The sequence below is a fragment of the Ciconia boyciana genome, chromosome 1, assembly GCF_034638445.1.
Source record: "Ciconia boyciana chromosome 1, ASM3463844v1, whole genome shotgun sequence".
In the NCBI taxonomy this organism is placed as follows: Eukaryota; Metazoa; Chordata; class Aves; order Ciconiiformes; family Ciconiidae; genus Ciconia; species Ciconia boyciana.
In genome coordinates this window covers 198,119,706-198,136,013 of record NC_132934.1, presented here as the reverse complement: position 1 = coordinate 198,136,013, position 16,308 = coordinate 198,119,706, and the positions used below count along the sequence as shown (strand labels likewise).

General features: G+C 38.6%; 1 protein-coding gene across 1 annotated transcript in view; it reads right to left on the bottom strand.

The window, feature by feature from the left end:
- ATP8A2 (ATPase phospholipid transporting 8A2) overlaps positions 1-16,308 on the bottom strand; it is a 349,297-nt gene that overhangs the window by 138,503 nt on the left and 194,486 nt on the right. Inside the window, exon 27 of the mRNA XM_072850471.1 lies at positions 12,311-12,421. Within this exon, the coding sequence (XP_072706572.1) occupies positions 12,311-12,421 (111 nt within the window). The remainder of the gene's footprint in view (positions 1-12,310; positions 12,422-16,308) is intronic.

Sequence of the window (16,308 nt, the reverse complement as noted above, 5' to 3'; positions counted from 1 at the left end):
CCAAAATTTTTTGTCTTTTCTGCAGATACACAGGCAAAAACTCACACCTGAAGTATGCATGTTATTTTAGTAAGCTAAGTCTGACAAAAGCCTACGCTGCTATCAGAAGAGCTGGTCCTACCTCTCATCCAAGAACTCCTGTGCACATCAGGAACGTGATCTGGCTGAACTCTAACCTTAAAAAGCTCATCCTGCAGCTGTGCAAACACTAGTGCCTTGGCAAGGAAGGGGGAAAAGAACATGCTCCTAGGGAGAAATGAAGATCAGACTGGCCTTTTTAGTGGCAGTGTGGATTTATGTCAGATTAAAGCACAGCCCAGTTGTGGATTCAAACGATGGTGAAAGCACAGCCCAGTGATGGGTATAGCAAGATGCAAGACACAGTTGGAGGGACTTGGACTTTTTAAGGGAAGTGGCACCTTGAAGGTGAGCACTGCACAAAGCTCCCAGTGCAGAAGCTGCTGGACCCACCACCGCAGCATGGGGTGGTGCCACCGAGGCAGACTGCAGCAGGCAAACAAGGATTAGTGATGTCACTATGGAAGTCCCATCTTGAAATTTCCTAGATTTCATGTATTTACATATTCAATCACAACACTAAAAAAATAAAAACAGGGGAACGTAAAGCAACTCAATAGTCTATCCCTCTCTTGTCCATGAAGCAGGATGTATTAATAGGCATAAACACACCTCAGAGCAGTACAAAACCATATGTCATTTTTAACACTAATGAATGCCAGCTGACAAAGCACAGGCTGACTGTCATACTGCTTAGCAGCTCCAGACACCTGTCACTCCTTGGCAACTAAAGGGAGAAAGGGTCAAGACACTGTTAGTAAACCCAAAGGGGAGACTCACTTTTCTACCAAAATTGAACTTGACAGGAACCATCGTCACAAATAATGCTGAAAGGTTCAGGTGTTACTGGTTACTGATGGCTTATGCTTCTGCTGCTACAGAGCCGTCTACATATTTTAGTCAGTTAACATTAATAAAAATCAATCTGCACTGTCATTTATTAGTGAAGATAGCATTATTTGGTTTTGGATGAGAATATACAGTATTAGATTTCTTTTCCTACACACATAGTATTTATATAGTTTATACAAAAATATATATACTTTCACTGAATCCCTGCAAAACTGAGATACAGCTAAGGCTAATATATTCCATCTTCTCACTTTCCAAATCCTTAATTGCTTTTGCATGAATGCAAAGAAATCCAGCAAGAAGAAAAAGCAAAATAACTCTGTCACATTTAAGAACTGGCAGACCAAGTTTTGACCTCCTTCACTATTCTGACCACATGAAGTCATCAGTTGTTATCCATGTCTTGGTCTTGATGGGGCAGAACCTGACTTGTAACACACACAAACATGCATCAAGACCACTTAGCTCTTGCTTTTCCACAGAATGGGCCCCTGTGCCTTTTGGGGTATAGTTCTGGGGTTTTAGCTTAAGCCCATGATTACAATGATTTTTATATCCAACATGCAAGTATACCCACAAACGTGTTAAGATTAAGGTGGTCTCAGCCTTTAAATATTGGTCCCAATTCTCCTCTCCCTTGTCTGACACAGGCCCAGTTTTAGTGAACTGTCAACCCTGGTTCAGAAATACCAAAAAATACATTGGTCCAGGATGCCCTTACTTGAGATCAGTTGCATTCAAATTGCAATAGTTCAAGAAAAGAATCAGGTTCAAAGTAGTGAGGAAGAGGAGAACTAATGGAAAACATTATGGAACGGCAACACAATATCTGGGGGGGAAAAAGCTCCAACTGACTCATTTTTGACATCTTTTCAGAAAAATAAGACTGTATAACTCAGAAGTAATACTAGAAAATCATGCTAGCTAGTGATATTTCTAGTGCGTTTTAATATGTTCTAAATTATTTTGCTGAAAAGAGCAAGGAGATATAAAAAGCAATTACATGCTCTCTAGAGCATATAAATAACCAAAAGCTTATAAATAGTCAAAGCTATCTGCGTTGTGCTCAGCATCTCAATATAGAGTGAAAAAAAATAGCCTGTTTGGGACAGGCTACTCAAAGCTGTTACACTTACTGTGTGCTATCACACAGTCCAACGCATCCTAATGCCTGCTCAATTAAGTGATGCAGGATTCCCACACAGGAAGGGAGCATCTCAGGGGCACTGAGTGATAACAATTTCTATACTCCTGTCCCCAGGCACAGAGCTCTAGCTCCTTACAGGGCAGATATCCCTTGGGTGAAACACAGTCAAACCACTGAAGTGGCTTTACAGCAGAAGAGGCTGTAAAAGCATATTTGAAAGCAATGCCTATGCTGCTCCAGATTTGCACTGGGGACTGGTCTGATCATAGAGGATATGGTGTATTTTTTACCTCTGACCCTGCTGTGCTAAAAAAATTTGGTTCAAGACCTTGAACTTGGGCAAACAAGAACTCCAAACCTATATTCTAGTCTTTCCTTCACAAACATAAAATACATTTTATTCTAAATCCTGTACATGCACTTAAACTAGGTTACAGATGCCTTTTATGAATCCCAAAATAAAACAATCTCTAGTGGTTAATTAGTGAAACTGGATAGAGGTATTTTTATCATTAGTGCTCATCCAAGTGAAATGGCAAAATTATTTTCTAGCAGCATTTAAAAAAAGAAGTCTGTATTCAGTTAAATTTGTTCTCTGCCCTAGCTTCTTTGGGTCATGATCCTAAAAAACCAAGAAACCTCAAAATAATCAGGACCAGCTCGGTTCATGATGCAGATACTAGAAAGAAAGAAATTTTATATTCAACAGTCTGGTGACACCACATTTTTGAGCTAGCATTCTAAAGGTTTTTGTAGTTGTCTGTGAAGCAGTATTAAAACAGTAAGAGTTATGAACTCAATTGCATGCATCTGTACTATGGGATGCACTAGAAAATGTGGCAGTTAGAAACTCATATACTCCAGTGGTGCCTTCAAACATGACATAGAAATGCTCATATCAACAACTAGAAAGGAGAAGTTGACAGTGAGACTGCTGTTGGACAGGAGCTCAGGTAAGGATATCTTTTTTGTTCAACTTCACAAAACCCAAAAAGACAAGGTACTAGTAAAATGCTTCAAGATCATAAAACTGAACACCAAAACAAAATGTTTCAGTGTTATCATCAAGTTATTAATGCTCAAGAAATATCAAGCCATATAGCCTGACCTTACTGCTGGGCAAGCAGCTGGCAGCTGGGCAGACTTCTATTCAGTTCAGACAAACGAAATGCAGCCCAAGCAGACCAGCACACTTTTTGTTCACGAGCATACAACAATAAATAATATCCTAGCACATGGTTTGGAACAAATAAACTCATTTTATTCCAAAGAACTGCCAGGAAAGTAGAAAATGTCTTCAATTACTATTCAGTGACTTCAGTGGGACTGCTCACAGGCAAGCCACCACACATTTCCAAAAGTGGGCTCCCAGTTACATTTCAGAGTACTTTGGGCTTAAATAAAAAGTTAAAGGACTTTGTGAACTTGCACAAAAGCACCACTCGTTAATAGATACTACACCTTGTCTGCCACACTTCCAAACTCTCTGGCACGACATAAAAATGCTTTACAAAGAGCCATGCAAAATGAACTGCAAACCCTCCTCACACCTAGGCTAAGTAGCATTTTTAAATACCAGGGTAACATCTGAGTTTAACTGCAGCAGATGCAGCTAATTGAGTAAAAGTGATTCTGCTTTTTTCTCCCCTGGAAGACTAAAGTCTTCCAAGTTGCATTAAGTTACAGAACACTTATAAGGCCATTTTAACACAAGTGCCTCAAAGCTTCTAAACCAGAGAATTAAACTCACTGTTCTGATTTGCCAGTCAGTCAATGGGGCCAGGGTCTATCACCAAGTCCTTTTGGGCAAAACGTATCCTCATTTGTAAGCATTCATATTACGACTCTCCAAAGTAAGTAAATTGCTGTAGAAAAGCATTTTGAACATAGCTATTTAGAGCAATGGGGTACAGGTGAAAGAAGAAACCCTCACACCCTTCAACATGCCAGCTCCATGGCTTCTGTCTAGTAAAACACAAAACAGAAAAAAACCCCTTCTTCATATATCTAATATGCATAGGATCTTACTCTGCTATCAGTTATTCCCATGTAAACCAGGAATGTCTCTACTAAAGGAAGTCTATTTATAGGGGTATAGGCCAGATATAAAGAAAACCAGTACAGGCCCAAAGGATATATTTGTAAAGAGCTGTATTACCATATATACATCAATGTATATATGGTGTTGGATTTTAAAAAAAGCTCTCTCAAAATTACCTCCTTCAGTGCAGTAGAGCATACATTGCTAAATTCAGCACGAATGTGCTACGCACAAGTTATTCCCTGATGAGGTTTATTTGCACTTTTTTAACATTGATACCAATTTGAAATTTGGCCTTCTCTGTACCCACAAGTAATGCCATAGGCACTGAATTGGCCTAGGTGGATGGGAAAGTGGGAACCGTTCCCCTTTATTTTTATTAAAACGACGGGTTATCCAATGTTACTGAGTCAGAGAAGTCAGCATTTTTCAAGTCAGTATTCAAAGCCATAACAAGAGTTATACTTGATATGAAAACTTCTAGCTTTTGGGAAGAAAGTGGGGTTGAAATCAAGAACAATAAACTCTGGAATTTCAAAGCTGGTTTTGTTGGATGGAAGAAACCCTAGGTTTAGGTTTTCCTAACTTTCATAATACAGGTTTAGCTTCCCTCTTAAAAGCTTCCTCACATGAGGGAGGGAAGGGAGACAACCCTTCTAAACTTAACTTGCATTTTCATTGGTGACATAGTTAAACTGAAAAAACATTTACTGATGACAGAATTCCGGCTTTGATGAACACATTGCTCAGAAGATGGCTAATGTTTCGCATTTAATGGCCTTGAATTTAGAGAGCAGCATTATTATTGCTTTGTTATAAGCCCTCCAAATATGAAAATAAGATTTTTCACACCAAATTAACCATGTATTTTACAGAGAAAAAACCCACTATGCCTGTCATGCAGCCCTTATGTATATAAATATACACAAAAAATGGATCCAGGCGCTCTGAACATATCTGGCCAATAAAATATCACGGTAGATCTCTTGAAGTAGTCTATTGCAGCATGTATTGAACCTGGTAGGTGTTTCACCTAGAGGTTTTGAGACCACACTAAGGAACTTAATTTATCATTTATAATATTTGGAATGTTGAAAAATTACAAGCTGTGTTGGCTGTAGGGTATAATCAAGGCAGTGTTCATAAAAAGTTAGAACAATGCCAGTACTCATTCCATCACGTCTGAAAATGGTTGGAAAAAATTCAAAGCCAGCCGCTTAATAGTTGAGTCAATTTGGTTTTCAGGGAAGATGGACTGCTCTCTAATGATTCACTAGCACTGAAAAAGAAAGGAAAATTAGCATGGATTTATCTTTGTGACTGATTCCTTGGAAACTCTTGGGATTAACATACTCAATTATGAATCCAAAAAACAAGAAGTCAATCAAGATTAAAGTTGGTGAGACCAACCTATACACAGTTCTGAATTTCTTCAGACAACAGGGGGTTGAAATATGGAATAAATTGTCAGTGGTAGCAATATAAACCAGGCACTGTAAATCAGCTGAGAAAGAATTAGGATATATTTTTAAGAACAAAAAGCAAAACACTATCTGGACAATTTTGGATTAGGTTGGCGAACTGTATTTTATGATATTCCAAGAAGTTTGGCAGGCTATTTGCAGGATCTGTTTTCTGTAACTATTGCTACTAAAGAATGTTTTCTTTAATTGGAGCCTACAATTAGCTTTCTTGGTGGGCGGGAAGGGGATAACATTCTGTGCCTCCCTAGGTCTTCTACTTCTGCATGTTAAACCTGTGTACGAGGCTGATAAGGAACAGTGCAAGAGAAAAATAAGCATGTATGTAAGGCCTGTTTTTCCAAAAATTATCAAGAGGCAGTGTTGAGTCTCACATGCTTTGCTCCTCACACTGTGTCCATTACTGTGCTTTCCAGGTCTGCAAGCTCTGTACTATAACTTCAATAAACCTTCTGCACTTTTTGAACTGATTAACGTTACCCAAGCTGAGGGGTTTGGATTCCCTTTCTTTTTACATGTTTCAAAAACAAATGAACAACAAGAATGAAAAAAGATTCCTTCACTTTCTGGATAGGATTCAGTTACCTCAACACAGACATCTTAGCACTAATAATGCTGCCGCTGCTTAAGACAGGTGAAGGTCTTTGGCAGGTCCTGTGGCACACCTGCCAGTCCCATACTGCTCTCCATGACCCCAGAGCATCCATAAAGGCCATCTACACGGACACTGCATAGGTTTCTCTCAGGCACCTAAATTTACACCTGATACCGATCTTAAGGACACTGAATCCCACCTTTTTGCCTCTCTGAAAGCACCTGTCCACAGGGAATAAGTTACTTATTCAGGATATGCATGCATTTGTGAGAATTCAAAAGATTTCCAATTTATATCAAATTATATCAAATGGAAGTCGCACACATATTCCTACTTTGCTTCATCATGATACAGTATTGTTATAAGCTAACCACACCAGCTGAGTATATGCACACAGAAGTAATGACTATTAAATGCCTATTGGCATTTTAAGTATTTGAACAAGCAACTGAATAATTTAAATACATAAGCATGACAAGACAGTTAGCTGCCTTTATTATTGTTATCCCTGTTAGAGAATTTTACAACCAGATGCTCTTATTCATAATTTAACACAGGGGGAAAATACTGCTCTTACCTTTTAACGAAGTTGCTTTTTATGACAACACTTATTGCACTCCAGTCCTCAACTAATTGCAAAAGTCCTCATGCTTAAGGTTTTCTATCGCCTGGCTGTACCCTCAGATTTGCAAAGTCAATTGGAAATAGAAAGCACAGGGATGTAGGTAAAAGATTACATAAGCATACAGAAGTGTTAGAGCTGTATATTTTTTAGTATCATATCAGATACACTCAATTCTGCATGCCATTTGGATAAGAGGGCTAAAATTCCCATGTCTGCTTTCCATATTTTTAAAAATACCTGTTATGTTTGACAGTAAAGCATGAAAATGGGAAAAACAAATGAAAGGTCTCATGCAGCAACATTTCACATGTGCTTGCACAGCTCGTGCTATTGGCTAGTCTGAAGTGGTGACGACTGTGTGTGCAGTACTTCACAGCTCTCATTGCCAGACCTTGCTGGACTCACAAAATCACCACTTATTTAAAAGCATGTTTATCCAGGCATTGTGTTTACTCAGAGCTTTTAAGACTTGAAAATTCAGCTCTTAAAAGAGAAACTATGATTTTGGTGTTCTGTTCTTCAGTACATTTATCTTGTTTGTTTAACACTGCTCACATATAAGACTTCCCTCTCAGCCTCCACAAAGAAACAGCTTTCCAATCTGGGCTTACAACTTACCTCTGGATTCTTAAGGCAGAAAAGAAAATAATGCAGCGTCAGGGTATGTACACTATACTCTCCCCTTCCCACTTGCCATTCTTTTCTCTGTCATGGCCCTATGCTGCCAGACCTTGACAGAGGGGCCATCCATTTCCCCCCCACACTCATTCTGCAATATATAATACAACAGCACTTCATATTAAGTACGTTTCAGATAAACAATATACTCCAGTGAAATATTGAGCACATTTTTCCTACACACTGTGTTGGCCCAAAAGCTATCTTCCATGCTACTGTTTCCACAGAACCATTCCCAAGTGCCTTGAACTCTTACCTGATATTTCTGATACCACCTTTGATCTTTCTGAGTTTCTACTTCTCCAAGCATGACATGAAAGCAACATTCCTGTATTCTTTTACATTTGAAATTAGCTATATTTCAAAGCTCTGATGTCATCAGGACAACTTTATATCATCTCCAGTGAAATATATCTGGCCAACAGATGTGAAACAGATCTTTTGTTTCACTACTCAGTTTAAAGCCAGCTACATAAATAATTGAATGAGATGGTGTTTTGTAATGATGCCCAGGTATTTGTCTGTCAAATCTTTAAAAGCCAAAACCCTGTCACTGACCTTCTGCCTCAGGATGATACTGAATGATTGGCTTTCCTCAGTAACTGCTTTAGTGAACACTGCTACTGCAGCCAGACACAGGAAATGCAAGAATAGACACCAAAGAGGGGGCTATACATTTGCATTTCATCCCTGCAGCTATCTTGGTAGCTCTCTATGTAGATTCCTTTGCCACTGTGAGGACAGACCCAGCAAGGCCAGTCAGAGTGGGGAAGCAGCAGCAATTTGTCTATCAACCAGCTCTGTGGATGGAGAGGCTTGATTCTGCACCCCTCTGCTGGTAAGTGAGGCCATAAGCAAGGGAACCCCAACTTTATACCCTGAAGCACCATGGCAGCAGTGATATGCAAGGACTCAAGAATCAGGCTAAGAATCACACTACAAGGACTTGAATTTCCAGGACCTGCTTCTCTTTCTGCTTTTGATTTATATTTCACCGAGTTTTGCATTTTCAAAAATCAAGGGGGGAAATTAAGAGAATGGCAGGAGGACAATGATGAAGAAATGCAAAAGGAAAGAGATCAGGTCAGAGAAAGGAGAGCAACATCGAGTTTCTAGCTGTTAAGCCAAACCAAAATCTTCTCAGACTTCACCGAGCTTTATCACTTTGATGACTTAAAATTCACCTCTTAAAAAAATATTAGGAAGGCCTAATCAAGGGAAAGGGAAAATACACTCTTATCTCCACATTTCCCCTGCAATCACTAGACTACAAGGCTTGCCTTCTGCTATATTAGCGCTCTAGCTGCATGAAATTGCCCCAATACATTTTAGTTGTTGTCAAAGCAGCTGAAAACACAGTTCCTGGGGCCCTGTCCCTCCACAAAGAATCAGCCCTTGCAGGAAGGTAAGCACCAGTCTTCACCCAGCAGCATCTCTTAGGAGTAAAGCCCATGATGCCAGTCACCTGAGTACACTTCCCACTAAATCCCAAATTCTGTATTTTCATTACCACTTCTCCCAGAAGCTGAAGGAAAGCTAATGGAATTTAATGTTTCAGAGATGCCACAGTTTGGATCCTCCTGATATAAGAGTGACTGGTATCAAGATGAACTTCTAAGTGTATTAGGGTTTTTAATATACTAGTGTTGGGATGCTAGGGAAGGAGACAGCAATATGTTCTCCTCAAGGATTTGTCATTGTTTAATTAACTTAAGGCTAATCTTAATGTATGCCTCTGCAAGTTGTGTCCAGATGTTGTGTGCTAAGCCTGAGTACCATCTTTTATTTCTCTCTGATATTTGGAAAGTATCAGGGGATAAAAAATGATGAGACCCAGTGCTTCACTGCTGCAAAACTCATTTACATAAGGCTTACTATAGTTATTCCTCAGGTGTTAAAGCTTCACTGGAATAAAACAGATACAGTAACAAAGGTGTAACTGACAGTCATATTGACCGATGTGCTTTTTTATGCAACTCTATAAATATTTAGTCAGTACAATCCTTTAGAAGATTAACTTAGCAAGTAGTTCAAGTTCAAATCCCTGTTTCATTACAATGTTAAAAGAATATTCCCCATACATCACACATCCAAGCAGGAAGTACAGGTAAATATTAAACTCGTCCAGAGCATTAGGAAACAATCAGGAACATACCATACGCACAAGCAACAGTGCAGGAGTGCTGGGCACTCAACTACCATTCTCTCAAGTTAAAGGATTTATTCCCTCGTGGCACTTCTGTTTCATGAGCATCGCTCTGTACCACAAACTGATCAGCACTCCCAAGCCTCACAGCAGAAATACAAAACAACTCAGCTTTCTTTGTGTAAAGCTAAGAAGGGAATTAGAGACCTCTTCTCTCTCTCCCCTGCATCCCTAAGATACCCAAATTGGTGTCTCTTTGGTTTCCAGGCAATTTGGCTAGTTTTATACAGTTTTGGAGGGGAAGTTTCTTAGGATCTTTAGTAAAGCAAACTCACAAGGGGAACTAAAACCAAATTGACCTCTTCCCATTGCTGCAGGTCTACAAGATTTCTTCTATCACTTCACCTCCCTTAAGCCTTAAACTTGCTCCCAACTTTTATGCAGCATGAGCACAGAGGGGTAACCAAGGCACAAGGCTGAAGCTCGTTACACATTTTTCAGTGCTCAGGTGTTAGAAGATGGAACTGACTCCCACCCTTAGTCATGGACATCAGGAGACCCAAAAGCTCATTTGTCTCAGTACAGTATGCAGAAAGAACTGAACACAGACTAATACAGTGAAGAGAACATCTGACGTCCGAGCAGGCTTGCATTTTATGTATCATATAGTGATATCTCTGGCTAATAAAATTCCTCCCTAAGGTAAGATGATTAAGCTACCTCAGGCTGGAGGTCCCAGAGGGCCTTCACCTGTCTTCAACCCCTTCCACAGCTGCTCCCATGGGAAGGCATAATTTAGCCATAAAACATTTGATACAGAACTTAATTTACTTGTCAGACTATAGTAAATGAAGCAAAGATACACACTACTGCAATGGGGGAGAAGAAGGGCTTTCAAAACTAATTTTCAAATGGAGGAAAGAATCCTAGAAGGCAATCATGAAGCTGCTAAGCATTTTCTGAGCAATTTGGGGAAAACCCCAGCAATTTCTGTGCTCAGTAAGAAACCCACTAGAAAAGTTCTTTTTAAAATTATTTATATTTCTTTTGCACAATAATGAATATTATCGTCATCTCCAACAACACTTAAAACCCCTTACAAAAAACATAAGTTATGATCAGCCCAAGTCAAATTAAGGACTATTTCAGAAAGTAAAACATGAACCAAATCTTAATTATCCAAGTGAGCTAAATCTGTCTCAGAGCTGTGAAGGTGGCTTCTACACTAGGACAAGAACACACCTATGAAATCTCAGGAACATGGATTTAAATTTTGGCAGAGAATCTGGCTAAAGAGTTGGAACATAGTCAAGATTTGGATGCTTAAAATTTAGAAAAAAATCAACTCCTCCTATTATTTCACAAATCTAGCGTACTGTATATCACTCAACCATCCTGCTCTCACCCACTACAGCAAAACACTGCCATTCTTTTGACTGCATAGTGTAACTCTCTCACAGTAAACAGACTAATCTGTGTTGAAATTGTAACAGCCACAGCTAATTCAGAAATAGTTAGCACAGGAAAAATGGAGGAAGTTAGTGGAGAATACTTGTTCTCTAAGAGCCTAACATCATGCATAAAAGATGATCAGACCCCGAGGGAGTCAGGCATACACACACACGGACCATGGTATAATTCACTGAATAGTAAAACATTACTTACCCACTATCTCCTGTAATCGATATAACTAGCTGCCTAATTATAAATGTTCTAATTTTCTTACCTGTTAACCTCATTCGTGTCTGCTTAATTGTAGAAAGAAATAGAAAACCTAATATATGCACATAGACATATATAAATAAAACTGATGAAGAATGTGGACGTTGTTTTACCAAGTGAACACTTGATACTCAAGTGACCAATCCATTGAGTTCAAGTTCCTCCTGTTTCGAACTAGGCAACAGCACACGATAAACATCCCTTCCTGATCCTTCTTAAATCCAAGACTATATCCTGAAGCATGAGAACTACACTCCTATCTAAGCAGGCTGAAATGCAATGTATTAATGTTCATAACAGTATTCAGCCCTCTTTAAAATCCAGTTTCACTACTTGACATCTTCAGGCAATTAATTTTTCAAAACACAGTTAGTTACAATTTAAATTTTATGAAATCAAATAACCTGATTAATTTTACAGTTTCACTGGCATTGTAGGGCAAAATTATGTCCCCTCTTTCCAAAAAACAAAGCAAACTAATTTCAGTTCCAGCTAAGCTATGGTCTTTATAATTTGGAAGCAACAGCTATAGTTTTTGCCTGGTTTATTATTTGCCTATAGAGTTCTTCTCAATTCTATTAAATGAACTTTTGATTTAATTTTAGCGCCAAATTTAAGTTTTATAAATATAAGCTCTAACTGAAATGTTTCCATGAATACAAAGAAGCTTTCAATAAGAACATTTGCACAGAAGGAACGAACTTCGTCCCTGACATCTCATATCCTAGGCTTCACTGTACTGAAACCTTCAGTTTTCCTTTTGCAAACATTAAAATATTCAAGTGAACTAACTTAATCTGAGAACGGAAACAGAATTTCAAGTTGTTAAACATGGAAAAAAATGTTAGTGCTTTTAGCTCAAACCATTTGGATGAGTTTTTATTTTTATAAGAGATTATTTGAGGAGTAAGCACCAGAAAGACCCATCCATTTAGTTACTCTTACCTCAATAATATACAAAACCACATTCTTGTAGAAACAGTATAGTATGCACTTGGTAACTCGATTGTAACTCCAAGCTCCATGGACCAACAACAGCTTCTCCAAGTAGGAAAACTGAAAGAGAGAAAACAAGTTTTTACATATATGAAGAACTGTTTAAAAAAATTGGTTAAAGTAAACCCCTGCCCTCAGAAAAAAAAATCCTCATATCAGCTATGAAAGCTGTTCTTCAAGAGCAATATTTAAATAGCTTAGCAGAACAAACAGGCATAAAACAACACTTAAAATATTACAGGAAGAGCCTTTTTTGTAGCAAAACCTCTGAATGTTTTTAAGTGGTCTTCATTGGCCTCAAACAGCAAGAAGTCTTCAATTAGTATTACTATCCTGATAGCAAAAATCAAGCAAGGTTAACATAATATAGCCTTGTGGATTGAATATAAATGTGAACTCTTCATTTCATGGTCAAAAAAAGATTCCTGTGTTTGAGGGCTTACAAGGTTCAGAATCTCCTTCCTCTGTGTTAAATGAACAGCCTGGTAATTAGAACTGTCTTAAGCTGAAATAAAATGCACAAGGGGGAAACACAACTGGAAAAATAGATGCATAGAGTCTTTTATAGAGAATGAATACTTACATTAACATTTTCAGCCCACAAAATGTATGCAATCGTGTGTTATACAAAGCACCTAAAATATTGTATAAAGAAATAAGGAGCATTTGCCAAAAAGGGCAAGTAAATTAATCTTGTAACAATGGATACCTTTTAATGTTAGTTTGAACCACAGATACAGCTCAAATTCAGCTTCTCAATTCAGTAGTTTTGAAAATGGACTTTTATAGAAGCAGTCTCACAATGCAGCTTAGGAAATGCGTGATTTTCTAGTCTTGGCTTTGTCAGTGAACTTCTTTATGGCCTGCAGCTTTCCTGTTTTGTCCTGTTACAGACAGCTCAAACTGGTGACTAGATTTACCATTCAGCACACATGTATTTGAAGGGTTCTTGGACACTAAGGTGGGACCATTATTTGCTTTGCTTCCTTTTCCATGAAGTGACTTGATAGGAAAAGCTTGACTTCCGAAATTTAGATTCTAGATCATTTATTTTAACCAAAACTTGTTCGAAATTGAAAGCTAAAGTAATTAATTAGGACTGTCATGAGATAGCTCTGCTCCCATGATTTCCAGCACTGAAATCACTGAACCACAAATCCTGTAAGAACAGCCTCTCTCCCATGCATCAGCAACTCAGATTTGTTAGGATATGCCAGCAAGAAATAAGGAGAGAAAATAAAAGTGAACCAAGCTTCACGGTTCAGCCTCTGCCCAACTTGAGTCAGGACTGAAAGTGGGAGACTCACAAGGGAGTAGCTGACCTGCTAGACACCTAATGCCTCAGCTACAACTTTCCTCATCAAAATTCACTAACAAAACACATCAGCAGTGATGGGAAACTTTCCACTATGTCCTGACAAGTCACCCCAAACACGTCTTGTAGAGAATGGTTATGCATACCCCAAAAGCTTCTCTCTCTGCTGAGTCTAACGAGTGACCATCTCAGATGCAGTCTTCTCTGGAGCTCAAGGCAAAGAAAAATCCTACCATTAATTGCTCTCTTGTCTGTACTCTCATGAAAATGAGTGCACCGCATAGCACAGTAAGGAAGAAATAATGCAGTCCTGAGCCTGTTCACACTGGTGAAGACTCCCATTAAGACGTGGCAAGGAATTAAATTTGGTTTGAAGCTGGTCACTGAAATTACGCAAATGCACAGCTACTGGCATACTTGAGCGACTGTAGGGATAGGGCTCTGACACTGCCCTTGTTGGGACGCTACTGTTTTTGTGGAGTTTTAAATCAGAAGGGAACATTACAAACACCTGGCCGGCCTACCTGCAAAACATTTTCTGTACGTTTTCACAGTCATCTCTGTATCAACACTAGCATAACTTTTTTTATACAGAGATTATCTTTTAGAAAGATACCCCCCGACCTGGACTAAAAGATGGGGTGATGCTGTATGGGGGTGGGGGCGATGGGGTGTTTAAGACAGTGAAAATGCATCCAAAATGCAAGTCAAATTTTCCAAAGAAGAAAACTGAAACCTGAACATTTGTTTAAGAAAGAAGTTTCCCTAATTAAGAAAAGGAAACAGTCCCTAGACACCAGATGCTCTCTAGATTAAGATGATAAAGCCTTTTACTGAGGAAAAAAGTTATTAAGTTCTACTACTGTCTCTCTAAACAGTTAGGCCATTTGATTTGGGAATTCTCTAAATATGGATCACTGGTGCAATATCATTTCAAGGGAAAAGGATGATTCAAACAGATGCTCCTTGCACCTGTGGAAGCTATTTGGAGCAGAGTCAGACACAAGTTGCCTTCTTATTTTTGTTTGGTTTATGCTTTGATTCCCCCTGGAATCCTGAACAAGCCTATATAGAGACTTTCTCTTCCATAAGTGCCTACTTCTGGCACCACTGCATTTGAAATACCATTTGAACATGAGATGCTACATTATAGTGGTCGTCTTAAATTACTCAATAAGAACATACTCTGCCTTCAAGGCATGCACATACAGTAACGCTTTAGTGGAAGTTATATGTCTTCACTGAAAGTAATATACCCCACAGAGATCAAGTTTTTCTTTTAAATACTTTTTTTGAAACACACTATTAGTCTCCTTTACAAGAGGGATTCCTTTACCCGTTTTCTAATCAGCACAAAGCTCTTATACACAATCACAAAAAAATACAGTTCCACAGTGGTTTACTAATTTTTGAAAGTTAAAATTCTGTGCTGGTGTGACCAACTTCTATTTCATACTGAACTAAGAAGATTCATTGCTACAGTCAGTAACTCCCTGACTGGAATTTAAACCAAGAGCAACTTACTTCCACATTTTAACACTAAAGCCAAAGACAGGGGTTTTTGTTAATGCAGAAGCAACACATGAACGTGGAATTACTTCTTCAGATTTAACATTACTGCAACTAACACAAAAGGAATTAAGTGTCTAAGTCCCTCTATGGACAAAACTCTCACTGCTTATGCTTACTTATTAAAATGGAAGTAATAAATGATCTGAGGAAATCTAAGTAAAGAGCATTCAATGAAGTTATACAGCGGAAGCAATATATAGTTTACAGAAGTTAAAAATGAGAAAGTCATAACAAGATACTACAGACTTTATGATTATAGCAGTTCCTATAACACTATGTATTTGGAATATGCTACTGTTTATGACAGAACAAGCCCTTGATAAAACAACCTAAAATTTTCAGGATAAATTTGGTGAAAGGTCTCAGTTATTCAAGCCTGAAACCCAGGGTGTTTCATCAGACTGCAGAACAGAGCAGCAATACAAGACTGCCACTTATTGTGTTAACCACTGCCACTCACAGCAGGGTTAACACAATAAACGGCTACCTGTGCAAACAGCAGCATTATCCATACCTTTTCAAAACCTCACCTTCTACAGATACTATCAAAAGATGATAATATTTCATATCACTTGGTAGAGCAAATCTGCCTATACCCTCCCAGAAGGGAACATCAGCTGATGCTCACAAATCACTGAGGAGACAGTGGATCATCTCTGCTTCCTGTCAGCTCCATCTGTTCTTGCCCTGCAATCAGTCTCAAACACATACACAGAGCACCTCAACTGGAAATAGTATTCAGAGGATGTCCAGCAACTGAAGCATCTCCTTCCTTTCTTATGTTTAAGTCTTCATTCTAGATCTTGGTTTCTTCAAAACAAAAAAGGCTTTTTACTCTTCCCTTTAGCTGAAGTAATCAGTGCTGAATTTGATGGAATAGTTTGGGATCACTCACCCAAATAACATTCAACATCACATACCTAAAATGAAAATGCTGGCCAGCTCTCTAGAATTGTGACCAATTCTTGGATACATCATGGAGGTGGGGGGAATGGAAAAAAAAACCAAAACACAACACCAAAAAAAAAAAGGACACACCTCAATATAAGAATTTCCAAAC